Genomic DNA, 13,713 nt, shown 5'->3' on the forward strand with positions numbered 1-13,713 from the left:
TTTTAAAGTGAAAAATATAATTTTTATTCAGTGTTTGCATAGTTGCCTCATATTATCAAGGTAATGTCCCATCCCTCCTTGCAGTGTCTGCAGTGCCAGGATGGTTATCGAGTGCCTGGCTGAACCCAAGCAGGTCATTTGCAGTATGTATTTATAATTTCTTTTATAAGTATATGATGCATAGATAGCTTTGTGCTCACAGTATAAAATCTCTCTCTAGGGAGCTGCAGTCAGAGGATGGTGACAGCAGGGGCTGGAGGAGTCATTCTGCTGCTGCCTCTATGGAAATGGGCTCTGGGGGCTACACAGAGGACGGGGCTGGCACAGGGGTCCCAGTGTGCCCTTTAGTGGGGGGCAGGCAGGACAGGGATGTTTCCATCCCACAGCAGCCCCCAGACCTCACCAGCCCCTTCACCCTGTGTGTGCTCCTGGGAGGAGGGTGGCATTGCTGCCTTTGCCGGGGTCAGGCTGGGCAGTCACCTGCTGGCACCATCCTGGGCTAAAGCGGGCGGGGGCCAGCGAGGCAGAGCTTCTGCTGCTGGGGGCTGCTCACACGGGCTGGGGGGCGATGATGACGTTGCGGTAGCCCTTGACCCCTGTCAGCTGGTCACTCTCAAAGTCCACCATCAGCTTCTGCAGCCCCGACAGCCGCGGCATCAGATCCATCCGGAATTTGGCCTCTGCCTGTGGCTCCACTGGCTCCTCACTGTGGGAGGACAGGGAGTCAGCATGGCCTGTCACCCTCAGAGCCCCTTGTCACCCTCCCAGGGCCCATAGTGCTGCAGGACAGTGCTGGGACTTTGGCAAGCAAAGACCTGTGTAAGGGTGGGTGAGCCCCTTCCCCAACAAGGTGTAGTGCAGGGATACTCTGAGTCCACAGGGACCTGGCTCCTGCTGTGCCTTGTGATTGCCCTCCCTGGGGGCTCCAGACACAAATCCACCCCCACACCACTCCCACCATCCCAGCCAGGTGAAGGGGGAAAAGCTCTTACAGCTCCTTGACCAGCTGCCCCTCGGTGAGGCCGGTGCCCTCCACCACGAACACGCAGCCGTTCAGGGGCACTGCCAGGGGGTTCACCAGGCTGATCTCTGCCACCAGCTTCCGATTCTGCATTGGCTCTCCTAAAATCTGCAAGTAGGAGAGGTCGGACCCCAAGCACCACTGATCCTGGGGACCATGGTGCTGCCCCTGTCCTGGGGCTGAGGCAGGACCTTAGGAATGCAGGTCCCAGGGGATGCAGCCCTGCTCAGTGAAGCAGGACCTGCTGCCCAAGCCCCAGATGATCACAGCAACTCATTCCCCTCAAACCTGCCTGGGATGGGACACTGAACCCTTACCCTGATCTTGATTGGTGGATTCTCAACATAAATGTCCCTGACAGATACGATGACGTCGCCAGTCTGGTGATCCTTCAGGAGAGCCACCACCTTGATGAGGTTGTCCTGGGTCAGTTTGTCCCTGTACTCTTCATACAGGATGCGCATGGGCACCCTCTTCTCTGGAAGGGGAAGCAGAGAGGGGTCAGCACCCATGGCATCTCCAGCCCAGAGCCCACAGTCCTGTGCTGACACCCAGCTGCTGCTGGCATGGTTTGGGCTCCCCAGGAGCTTCTCCAGCTGCCTTGCAAGGACTGGGGAACTGGGGTTCCTGCAGGGCTGGGGTTCCAATACTGAGTGCCAGAAAGGATGTTCAGGGTGTGGGGATTGGAAGGAACCATGTCCTAGGGCAGGACTCCAGGGTCATGCCTGCACCAGGGGTCCAGAGGCCAGTGCTTGGCAGCCAGTGTGGACACTGGGAGGCAGCCAGGTCCCTGCAGCTGCCCTCACTCAGCCCTCAGCATTGTTAATCTGAAAGTCCTTCAGGGATGGGGCTGTCCAGTGCAAAGGACAGGGAAAGAGGCTGAAAGCAGCCAGCTGCAGAACTGCCTGGAACAAGGAGCCCAGAGTGGCTGTGACCATGAGAAATGGAGCCTGACCTTCATGAGGCAAGATTTGAAGTGCTGTAGCATCAGCTGAGACTGTGGGGAGAGAAACAAGCCTGGCTTCCAACACTGACACAAAGTGCTGGGGTGCCCTAAAGAATGCAGTCTGGGAAGTCCTGGGGTCTGTATTCTGAGGCAGGAGCTGAGGGTAGAAGTTTCAGGAACTAATAATTATGTTTCAGAAAAAATGGTGTTAGATTAACTTTTGCACGGGAATGTTAAGTACCCCAAAGGCCACAGGGCTCCTATAGCAGGGTGAGCACGTGTCCCACTCCCCCATCCAGCCCTGCAAAAGGCTCCAAGCACCAGCTGGCACTTCTGCCAGCATGAGCAGAGGCACATCCCTCTCTCCTCCATGGTGGCAAGAGCCAGCACATTCCTCATTCCTGTAAAGCAGCTCAACACCTGGAAGAGCGCCGAGTGCTGCGTTTGCAAGAGGAGCTGCTGAGGAGCAGGGCTCGGTGTAGGGTAAACATTTGGCTGTTCCAGGACAGCAGATGTGTGGCCTTTCCAAGCCCTGAAGGGTCTCTGCAAACTCTCATAAACCCAAACTCGTGCTTAATGACCAGATGGTGATGTTCACGTGTGACAGGGGAGGTTTGGGGGCCGTGCCAGGAGAGCTCTGCAGCCGAACGCCCACCCAAGGAGACACCGAGAGCTCCAGTGCTGCTGGCCAGGAAACCCAGTGCTTCTCACTTCCTCCAGCCCCAGGGCTGAGCTGGGCCAGTTCTGCTCTCTCTGGGGTGGGAAGATCCCACCAGAGAGCCCAGCCTAGCCCAAAGGCTGAGGGAAAGCAGGAAGGATGCAGACAAGTGCCCAGAGTGCCTGGGGCACCTTGAAATGTGCCTGGGTGTGCCCAGCTCACTCCCTTGGCATAACAGCTACAGCAACAGTGGCTTGTGCAGCTCCAAATGCATTTCCAGCAATTCCTGAGCAATTTCCTCATCCTCTCACCAAGATTAGAAATCCACAGTGGTAATTAACTAAGGAGAATGCCCCAAAGTAGCATTACCACTGAGCAGCTGAACACAGGCTGACCTGACCCCAGCCCTGGTGAAGCATCTCCTTCACCACCAGCAGGTCTCTTACCTGCCCTGGGCTCGATGTCGATGTCGATGGGGTCGGTGAGGCCGCACTGGGGCCCCAGGGTGCCGTTGTGGCTGGCGGCACGGGCACACAGTGTCACCCTGCAGACACGCTCCTCGTCCGTGTTGTTGTTGACAACAGCAAAGACATCGAAGTCGCTGCCTTTGTTTGCACCTTCTGACACCTTGATCCTGAGGTGCAGCCCCTCGTCCTCCTCCCCGATGGATTTCTTCTGATGCTCTGCCTTCTCAAACACCACCCGCTCCTCCTCAGACCCTGCAGTGCACAAAGCTCCTGTGATTCCCTGGAGTATGGGGAGGGGCTGCTCTGGGCTGTTCTGCCCAGTTGTTTCCCAGCAGCAACATCCCTCCCTGGACATCTCTGTCCCCGAAATCCCCCATACCCTCGGGGTATTTGTAGTTGTGGGTGATGTCCTCCCGGCTGTCCCTGCCTACGCTCTTGGTGCTGATGTACTTCCCCACGTCTGAGGATCGGATGCTCTGTTTGTGCATCCCGTCGCCCTGCACCACCCAGTACACCACGTCGGCGTTCACCTCGGCGAAGATGAAGGGGATGTCGTACTTGAGCAGCATGTCACCCTCTTTGATGGCTTTGACAGGGGCTGGCCCGCAGCAGTAAACTCCTGCACAGAGCAGAGCCACTGTCACCACTCTGGGGTTCAGCCACGAGGGGTGGCTGTGGTGGGGTGACCCAGCCGTGCCGGGGTGGGAGGTGATGGAGCTTCCATGTGGAGCACGTTGTACCTTCACTCTTCTCCTGAGGGGTCGGGTCCAGCACCTGCCACCCATCATAGCGAGCTGCCAGGTCTGGACGGGCCATCCACGACTCCACCCAGCAGTGGAAGTTCCTGCAAGAGAAACCAGCATGTAGAAGTCTCAGCCTCCTCCAGCACCTGCCAGGCTCTGGGGAAGGGGCAGAAGTAGCTCAGGGCTGGGCAGGCTGAGGTCCTGCTTGCTGCTCACCAGATCTTGTCCCAGGACTGCCTCTCCTGCTCCCCCTTCTCGTTGATGTAGCGGTCAATGGTCAGGTTGGCGTTCGTGTCGTGGGCTGAGTTGTAGTTGGTCACCACCCGGCTGGGGATTCCCAGGCACCTCATGACTGCAGGGAGCAGGGCAGGGTGAGACAGGGGCTCAGGTTTGCACCACTCCCTTCCCACAGAGCCCCAGGTTTGAACAACCCCAGCCCTTCCCTTCGCCTGCGGAAGGGGTGCCTGGGGACTGATCCCCAGGAGAAGCCAGTTCCCGTATCCACAGCACACAGGAAAGCTGGCTGGGTGGCACCTGGCTCTGACAGCCTGACAGGTTTGATATTGCAGCAAAAAAAAGGCACAAAAAGCATCTGTGAGAGCTTTGGAGGTAGAGTGTGGGCAGCCGTGCTGAACCCCAGATTTCATCTCCCAGCTGTCTTTCACTGCACAGAGAGCTCCCCAGGGAGAAGGAAGGCAGTTACAGTGCTTCAAAGGAAGGCTATAAACTCTGTGAGTCGCTGAAAATTCACTTTAGTTTTCTGCTATTTCTCTCCTCTAAAAAGGGTCTTGTCTGCCTGTGACACATCAATGCTCTCACAGGCAGTGTTTTTCTTGGGGCAAAGCTGCACAAGCATATGTGAGTGTTTCCCAGCAGCAGCAAGTCTGGAATTGTTCTCTTTTTTTTCTCCAGACTGATTGCCCTGGTGGTCATGACATTATTTTGATCTTAGTGGATTCGTGACTTTATTGCAAACTTGGCCTTAAAGCCACTTCCCTCACCCTGGTCTGCCTCAGTCCTTCCCTTGCTGCCTGGCTGGGGAGGCAGCACTTATTGAAAAAACAGAGCCCTTTTCTATCATTTTTTTCCCTCTATTTCCAGACAAACTAGAGTAATAAAGGGCTAATTGCAAAGGAATCATTGCAGGCTGATTGCAGCTCCTCCCTCTGGATGCAGCACCAGGAGTGGGTGGAGGGCAGGGGCTGGGGTGGGAGATGAGGGGAGAGGGGTGACCCTATCCTGTGGAGAAGGGGAGACCAGAGGCATCTGCTCTCACCTGTGCACGCCACAGCAGCAAAGACCCAGCACTGGCCATACTTGACTGGCTGGCACCCCAACTTGTTCCACCTCCTGAGAATATCCACACTCCCAATCCAGGCCATGGGGCTCATCCCATCGTCGTAGCGGTTGTCCCACCGCCCGAACAGCACCCCTCGGTCCTCATCATTACAGTTCACCTGTGGCAGGAGAAAAGGGGAAGGATGGAGGAGCAGCAACAGGCTGGGAAAGGAGGAAAAGAGCCTTTTCCCCATTCACATGCACTATCACCTGCATTAATATTCTGTATCCACACAAGAGCTCACTGGGATGCGGGTGGACATGGTGCTAATTAGGGATGAATTTTAGAAACACATCCTTCTGCCTGAGAATTTGGGAATAATTATCCCAAAGCTGCTCCTGGAACGGTCTGTGCTCATGCTATTTGTTTCTTCTAAAAAAGCTCTTAAACATATAGGAGCAGTAACAGGGAAAGGATGTAAAAGAGAGAGGAAACCCCCCAGAGAAGGAAAATGGTGTAACTGGGAGGAGTGGGAGTGCTGTGTGCTGTGGCTGGGGGTGTTTGCACCCCAGGGAGTGTGGGGTGCTGTGCTGCCCTGCTGGCTGCAGGACTCACCATGGCGCTCACCACCCTGCCGATGTACACGGGGTCGTTGCGGCGGGAGCAGTCCCGGTTCTGATCCCTCAGGTGTTTGGGGTTTATGTCCAACATGTTGAGGCAGATGGCCAAGATGTCATCCTCGAACTGGTGCAGAGCAGGGAGAAAAGGTGGTGTAAGCCCCCTCTGTTGTCCCTCTCTGGCTCGCTGCGATGGCTCTGCCAGCAGAACTGCTGGGTACAGGGGGTCACACCTCCTCGGGGTCCCCTCCCCTGCCAGCACCCGCTCAGTGACGTCCCCACTGTCCCCACTCAGCCTGTGAAGCCTGTGGGTGAGCTCCTGCCTACGTACTGCGGCTGGCTCTGATTTCCTGCAACCGCACAGGGGTCAGGGCACGAACCTGAACTCCAGGAAAATCTATTTGTCAGGAAGGGCTGAGTCACAGCCCTTCCTTGAATTGAGGTGTGGATCCTGTGGAGGCCATGGGCACCCCCAGTGCTGTGGGCCCCCAGCCCTTTGCTCGGGAGGGTGGCTGAGCAGCCCCTGTGCCCGGGGTGCAGCCAGGGTGTGAGCACTGCCTTATCAGCACCGCTGGCACAGTGCCCAGAGTGCCTTATCAGGCACCAGCTCCTGGCACAGCAGGGCCGCCAGATTAGGGACACAGGGCCCCAGGAGCCCTGGGGAAACGCTCCCCTTGCCTTGCCATGCCTTGAAGTCAGCGCATTCCCTCCTGGAAATGAGATTCTGGTTTCTCTGACCCATGGCTGACTCCAAGGTCCTGACAGCATTTGGGGTGCATGTTTGTGAGGAGCACACACATGGCAACAGTCCCTGTGTCCTGCAGCATGGCCTGGGTCAGCCAGGGGTCCCAGGGGGCCTTGCCCACTCACCTGGCCAAAGTTCCAGGGGATGGAGAAGATGTAATCACAGGTGCCCTGGTAGATAAGCCCGTGCTGGGACAGGACGTACTCACGTCGCTCATTCTCATCACGCAGGAAAACTGTGTCCTCTGTGGGAACAGCAAGTGATGAGGACAGGTCTCTGCCCTGCACAGCCTGACCCCCTCCTTGTGGATGGATCCAGCAGGAAATGAGGCACCAGAGGCTGCAACTGCTCATGTCTTAAACAGCTGCTGGGGAATTTCAGCCCAGGTTGATTTAAACCAATGGAAAACTTCAGCAGGTTTGTGGTTTGCTTTTCATTCTTTCTTATGTCTCTGTCTTTCCTCCCTTTTATTTAATGGAGATGGATCAGGGAGGAGGGGAGATCTCCCTGGGGGTGCAGAGAGCAGTGGGAGTGGGTGTGCTGGCTCAGCACAGCTGAAGCCATTTCACTCACAGCAGCTACTGCCGTGGAAATCAACATTTACTAGAAATGTTTGCAGAAGGAAACCCCACACGTCCACCCCCAGTGCTTCACACAGCCCTGGCTGAGTAAAGCTTCCTTATGGCCCCTTATCTCTGCAGATCCAGCGTGGGATCCTGTGATATCCAGGAAACCAGCTGGTCCAGAAGCAGGGGAAGGACACGTAGAAAGGAAAATACCAGTGCTGTTAAACCTGACAGCACTGAATCAAACCTCCCCCTAGGTTTGACTGCCCAAATTTCACCAGAACAGTGATATCCATGTCACTGAGTCCACAGCTGGGTGCCTTGGTGAGGATGGGTGAGAATGGACCTGGTGGGGGCAATTAGGGACAGCTGGGGTCAAGTGGGGACAGCTGGGGGCAATTAGGGACATTTAGAGGCTTTTCTCCTGTCCCCTGCCTGGCTAGGAGCTGCTGCCAGGGGCTGCCCTGAGGTTCACACCAGCAGCACAGTGGTGAGCTCTCATGGGCACTGTGTGGGGGGACAGCCTGGGCAGGCCATTGGGTATTTGGGCTGGTGGCAAAGGGGCTGTGTGTGTTGTAGGGTGAGCATGGTGCTCTTGGCCCTGACCTACTGTGAGGATTGTGTGGAGATGGAAACAAAGTAAGGATTTCTGCTTAAACCTGTGTTCAGAGAGGGGCTTGGGACACCTGGGATCTGCACTGGGATGAGAACCTGTGGGAAATGTGTTGGGGAGCATCTGGTGTTTGCCTGAGCCTTGGCATCCTGAACCTGGAGAGGTGAAAGCCTCACCTGGGTGCCAGGGGTTGAAGAGCAGCCACGAAAGTCCCCGATTTGGTAGCTGGAGCCCTGGTAGTCAGTGGAGGCCTCCAGGGTCATGCGGTAGCGGCCGATGCGAGCGTCGGGCGGGGAGCAGAGCGAGACAGAAAGGGACTCCCCGTCCTGCTGCTGGCTCACAGCGCTCCAGCACGATTCCTCTGGGCAGTCAGACATGGCAAAGTGGAAGCAGGTTCCTGATGTCTCGCTGGGGCAAGGCCCTGTTAAGAAGGAGGAGGTCAGTTCTCCCGGAGCCCTGTGCCATGGAGGCTGCACCAAGGGGACCTGCTCCAAGCCCCCCTGCCCTGCAGCAGCTGCCTGGATCTGCCTGTCACTGTCTGGGAACATTCACCATGTTGTCTGTCAGGTACTGAGGGCACAGGGTAGCTCAGCTGAGGGCTGATGTCTCTCACTATTTGGGATGGGACAGACTCGCCCTGTGGGGGCCAGTAGAGCACAGGGGTGCTTGCCCTGGTGCTCACTCCAGGGCCAGGTCTGTGTTCTCAGATTCTCCTCTTCTGCCTCTCCTCCGAGCAGTGCTGTGGAGTCCCTTCACCCACAGTAAGGGGTCTGGCAGAGCTTAGCCATGAACCCCAGACCCCATCACTGGGTGCCTCAGCACGTCTGTACAGCCTCAGGCATTGCTGCACACATCCCAGCATTAGGGATGACCTCAGTGGCCAAAGCTCCAAGCCTGGGACAGTGTGATCCTCTCTGGCCCCTCTAAGCTGCAGCCACGGCCAAGCCACCTGCACTGAGCCAGCTCCAGAGCTGCTCCCGGAGCGGTGACGCCCAGCCTGGCCCTGCAGCTCCCTGGTCATGCAGTGCCTGGCCAGCAGCCGAGGCAGTGGTGCCACTGCTGTCCCCTCTCCCCGCCAGAGCACAGCCCCGGCTGCTCCCCAGCCAGCCCTCGCCCACAGGCCAGTCACCAAAAATACTGGTGAACTCATGGAAGTGACACAGTTTCTCCTCTCGCGGAGGCTGGGCTGAGTTCACCGTGTCCTTTGGGCAAGAGCCAGCCCAGCGCTGCCGTAGGCTGGGCAGACACTGGAGCCTTCCTCCTCCTCCTCCTCCTCCTCCTGCCTCCACAGCCCACAACATCCCCCTGGACTCCAGCACTAGAATGGGGCTCTGCCAACACTGCTACTGCAAAAATGCAGCTCTATTTTCACTCTATTCTTCCTTCCCTCTTCCTTGTGGGAGGCAGCACATGCCCTCGGTGGCTTTGCTGTCCCAGGATGGAGGGACAGGTCTGGCAGTCCTTGCCTGGACAGGCCTGGCCCTGGTGAGGAATGTGCTGGGGCTGCTGTCGGTGGGGTGCCACTGCCACGTGCCTCTCCGAGCACCTTTGCCCTCTTTCTGCAATGCTGGGGCTGGGCTCCAGCCCAGAGGAGCCTCTGCCAGCCTGTGCCTTGGCGTGGGAGGCTGTGCCTGTGGCTGCTTCCCCTGCAAAACCAGCCTGGGACTGCCTGGCTGGAGAAACCCAGGGTGGGAGTGCCTGGGCACTGAGAGAGCTGCTGGTTTAGGGTCAAGCTGGGAGGTGCTGGGTTTTGTTTTGTCACCAGAGCTTTTGGGATGGAAAAAGGAGAATTTTAGTCTGCGAGGAAACTTGGGTGCAGTTTGACTTATAATTCTGGTCCGGTTGACTCAGCATGGTGCTTCAGTCCCAAAATAACTCCTGCCTGAGAAATAGTTTCCTCTGCCTTTGCTCTGAGCTGGTGGAGCCGAGCCGGTGCCTGACGGCTGCACCCAGCCCTGGCTGTGAGAGCAGCAGCCCAGCCCTGGGGGGCTGCGCTGGGGGGGGCTCCGTGGGAACATTTCCTTCCTCCAGTGTTTGTGTTTCCCGAGCAAACCCCGTTCCCGGGATGTGTGAGAGGCAGCAGGGTTGGGTGTAAAGCCCATCAGCAGCAGTGCTGTGATATCTCCAGCTGAAAAGATACACTGTGCTGATGTTTATTGGAGGGGCAGGAGGGATCCCGGCCACAGCCAAGGTACTGGCTGGTGAGCTGGCAGCTCTGACATGCCATGGCTTGGCCCTGGGACGATGAGGAGGAGGAGGTGGTGGAGATGATGCTGGTGGCTTTTTGTTTTATTCTTTTACCACTCTCATTAAGGAGATTAGTTTCTACTTTTTTTTTTTTTTTTTTTTTTTTTCTTTTTTTTCTTGAGACATAAAACCTGTGCACAGCACCAGCCTCTGCCAGGTGAGGAACACACCTGTGGGTGAGCCCTGGAGCAGGAGCAGAGGGTGGTGACACCTCCACATCCCTCCCTCGAGACACGAATGTGGCGGCACTCACCCGTCTCGACGTTGAAGGCGAGTTTGTCCACGCCCTCCTGGTAGCCGCGGCCCGAGAAGCGCAGGGTGACAGTGAAGGGCTGTCCCCGCCGCACCACCAGCTGCTTGCAGCCCATGTCCGCCGTCCGGTGCTCCCGCCCGTTGCGGTCGCAGTGCAGGTCCCACGTCTCCAGCACCAGCTCTGCGAAGGCAGTGGCAGGTACAGCTCTGACCCTGGCACCAGCCCACGCAGCCCCGATGCTCGGGAATGGCCCTGGGGTGGGACCTTGGTGAGGGGCCTGAGCCTCCCCCACCCAGACTGCCTGTGCTCCCATATGTGCCGGGCTGAGCATCTCTCCGGGAGGGCACAGTGACCGTGCCAGACTCTGAGCATCCTTCCAGGAGTGCTCTGAGGGCTGGGATCCTGCTGTGTGTTGTCAGAGGGGCACAGCTTTGGCAGCCAAGCTCACAGCGACTTTTTGCCCTCCTGATCCAGCCCTATGCTGTGTTGTGCTGTGCAGCTGCCTCCGTGGTATCACAAGTGCTGCCAGAGCTGTGCCATGTGTCTCACAGCACCCAGCACCGGGGCAAAGCCCAGCACTCAGCTCTGCAAACTGGGGCTGCTGTCTGTGTGCCCTCACCCCAAGCACGTGCTGTGAGAGAGTCCAGGAATGTCCAGGATGTTCCTGTGCCTCAGACAGGCCTCCAGCATCTTTACTGCTGCTGACAAATTGGTGAGAGCAAGTGTAAATTCAGTGATGGAGGGTGTCTGATGCCCCAGACATATGCAGGTTCTGCTCTGCTGGCAGCCCAGACAGGGCTGTGTGCTGAAGCACCAGCAGCCACATCCCCACCACCCTGGGCACTGTGCTGGAGTGATGAGACATCATTCATCATCACTTGAGGCCATGGACCCTGACTGCTCTGCAGTGATGTTTTAATCGCCAGAATAACCAAAAGCACTCTGTGCAGCAGAGCACAAGGCAAGCTCAGCGCCAGTGAGGGACTGGGGCAATCAATGGGCAATACTCAGCTTGCTGCCCCATCCCATGGCTCTCCTCGGCCATGCCCTTCCTAGTACCAGCTCTGCTAGTCACTGAGCCCTCCTTGGACCAGTGACAAATGGAAACAGCAGCCCATGGGCTCACAGTTCCCAGAGCAGAATGAAAACACTGCTCCTGGCTCTCTGGGCAAGGTGATTGCAGTATGGGCCCAGTGGGCTTGTCACTGTCCCCACCACAATGTGAGAGTTGCTTGAACAGTCCGTAACAAAGGACAAGGTCCCCACAGCCAGTCCATGGGAACTGTGAAGTGGGGACAGAGCACAGACAAGCCCTTTCCCCCCCGCCTCCCCCTCTGTGAGCGGCACAGCCCTGTGCTACGGAACACGGACTGTACAAGTGGAATCTCATAGTTGACATGGAGCCAAACTTGCTGACAATAAGAACAGGATCAGAGAACAGGATCAGGGATCCTCCTTGTCCCAGTCACTCTAATGTTTTCATCCTCAACAGTTTTGTAAAAAGTATATTTCTCCAAGCACAGGTGCCTCTATCCAAACCGAGGTGTGCCAAGAGATGGGTGGGAAGGGGGCTGCAGTGCTGCAAGTGGAAACAGCATCCTGGGCACTCAGGAGCAGGAGCTGCCCAGTGTGTTCAGGGCAAGAGGACACAGTGCTAAGCTATGCCAGGGGAAATTTTGGCTGGACATTAGGAAAAAATTATTCACAGAAGGAGTGATTGGGCTTTAGAATGTGCTGCCCAGAGAGATGGTGGAGCCACTGTCCCTGGAGGTATTTAAAAAAAGACTTGTTGTGGCACTTAGTGTCAGAGTCTAATTGATAAGGTGGTGTTAGGTCATAGCATCACTTGATGCTCTCAAAGGTCTTTTCCAACCTAGTTAATTCTGTGATTCTGTAGTGGCTCAGCTATGTGTCTGTGTGTCTGACCCAAAGGACCTGAGTTGGTATTGCTACAGCAGCTCTGGGAGCCAGGACAGCCTGGGGCACTGTGGCACAGCAGAGTGGTGCCGTCTCACCCAGAGGGCTGAGTGCCCGTGGGAATCACACTGACCCATTTCCTGGACTTTGGGGGCAGCTTGTGAGGGAGGTGGGGGGAGAAGAGCCAAGCGTGCAGGATTCCCGGAACCCAGAAGCTCTTTCTGTGCTTGAGCCTCCTGAAATCCCCTCACCCTGTCAGGACGTGGGCACACGCTCTCGGCCCAGCTGTCTACTCTGCTCTACCGGGAAAGCTTTAAATAGCACCAAACTTCTTCCTACGGGCACTGGCGACACCCGGGCCGGAGGAGAGGACCCGCACGGACCGTGCTAGTCTTGTTACCGCCGTCCTGCTTCCCGTTCCCCGTCGCCCTTCACTTGGGCTGAGGGTCAGGGACCGGCTCTAGTCCCAAGCGAGCAGGGAGGGGAGCAGGGGTGCGGCTGCTCGGGACCGAGCCCGGCACCTGAGGGGTTCGCGGTCCTACCTTCGGCCATGGTGCCGGCTGGGCGGTGCGGTGCTGCCGGTGCACGTCCCGGTCCCTGTCCCGGTCCCTAGCAGCGCTGTCGGTGCCGGTCTCTGTCCCGGTCCGTGTCCCGGTCCCTGGCGGCGCTGTCGGTGCCGGTCCCGGTCCCTGGCAGCGCTGTCGGTGCCGGTCCCGGTCTCTGTCCCGGTCCCTGGCAGCGCTGTCGGTGCCTGTCCCGGTTCCTGTGGCGGTCCGGATGCCGGTGGAGCTGCCCCTCACCTCCCGCTGTCCGGCCCCACCGCCCGTCCCATTTATCCCGCCCGCCCCCCGCGCACCCCCCACCCCCCCGCGCCGGCCGGCGGAGGGAAGAAAGGGAAAACAAGGTTTCCAGGAAACGGGCGGGTTTAGGTCCCACCTATTGAAAACATACACCAAAAAAGAAAAAAAAAATAAGAGAGAAAAAAAAAAAAAAGGATAAGCAGCAGGTCCCGGAGCGCCCCGGGCTGGCTCCACCGGAGTCCCCCGGGATCCCACGGCCCCCAGTAGGAGATGGCCCCGCTGCCGAAGGAAAGGAGGGGAGAACAAGGGGGCGGAGAGGGGCTGCGCGGCTTCCAGCGAAGTGCCAGCACTCGAGACTGTTTTCTCCTTATAAAGTTCTCTTCCTCCTCTGGCTGCGTCCCCATCCTGGCCAGTCCTGGTGTGATGTGCCTGTCGGGAATTGCATCCCCTTCCCGTAGCTGCATCCCTGAGAGATGGATTGTGGAGGGAAAGTGTGGTGAAAACTGCTGCTGGACAGCAGATGTGTTGGAATCAGCGCTGGTTGCTCTGGGACATGGAAATGTGCACACAACAGTGACCACCACATTCCCTGGAAATCCCTGCCCCACGCACTGGCCACCCCTCTCCTTCCTGGGGTTCCCTGCCTCAGGGTCTTGCCAATGATACCACCTGGGGCTTCCTGGCCTGTCCCAGCCCTCCCTGTGTGTCCAAAGGGTCACCCAACACACTAGAGACCACCAGTCAGGGACAGAAGGCTGAGACCCCGCTCCTCCATGGGCTCTTGGTGTTTGGGAGTGCATTTAGCAGCAGCATTGCTTGTTGTGAACAAAGTCTTGAGAAG

At 57.5% G+C, this 13,713-nt stretch overlaps 1 protein-coding gene across 1 annotated transcript; it reads right to left on the reverse strand.

Moving 5' to 3' along the window:
- On the reverse strand, positions 1-12,734 carry TGM2 (transglutaminase 2). Its single transcript, XM_079321328.1, is given in 14 exon segments — positions 1-706; positions 993-1,129; positions 1,339-1,499; positions 3,072-3,344; positions 3,472-3,711; positions 3,833-3,936; positions 4,052-4,187; positions 5,112-5,292; positions 5,730-5,858; positions 6,602-6,720; positions 7,832-7,859; positions 7,862-8,076; positions 10,156-10,335; positions 12,615-12,734. Coding segments are annotated over 14 exon segments (2,070 nt in total). The 5' UTR covers positions 12,625-12,734; the 3' UTR covers positions 1-549.
- Positions 12,735-13,713: the final 979 nt, after the last annotated feature.

The sequence above is a fragment of the Erithacus rubecula genome (genome assembly GCF_903797595.1).
Source record: "Erithacus rubecula genome assembly, chromosome: 18".
NCBI lineage: Eukaryota > Metazoa > Chordata > Aves > Passeriformes > Muscicapidae > Erithacus > Erithacus rubecula.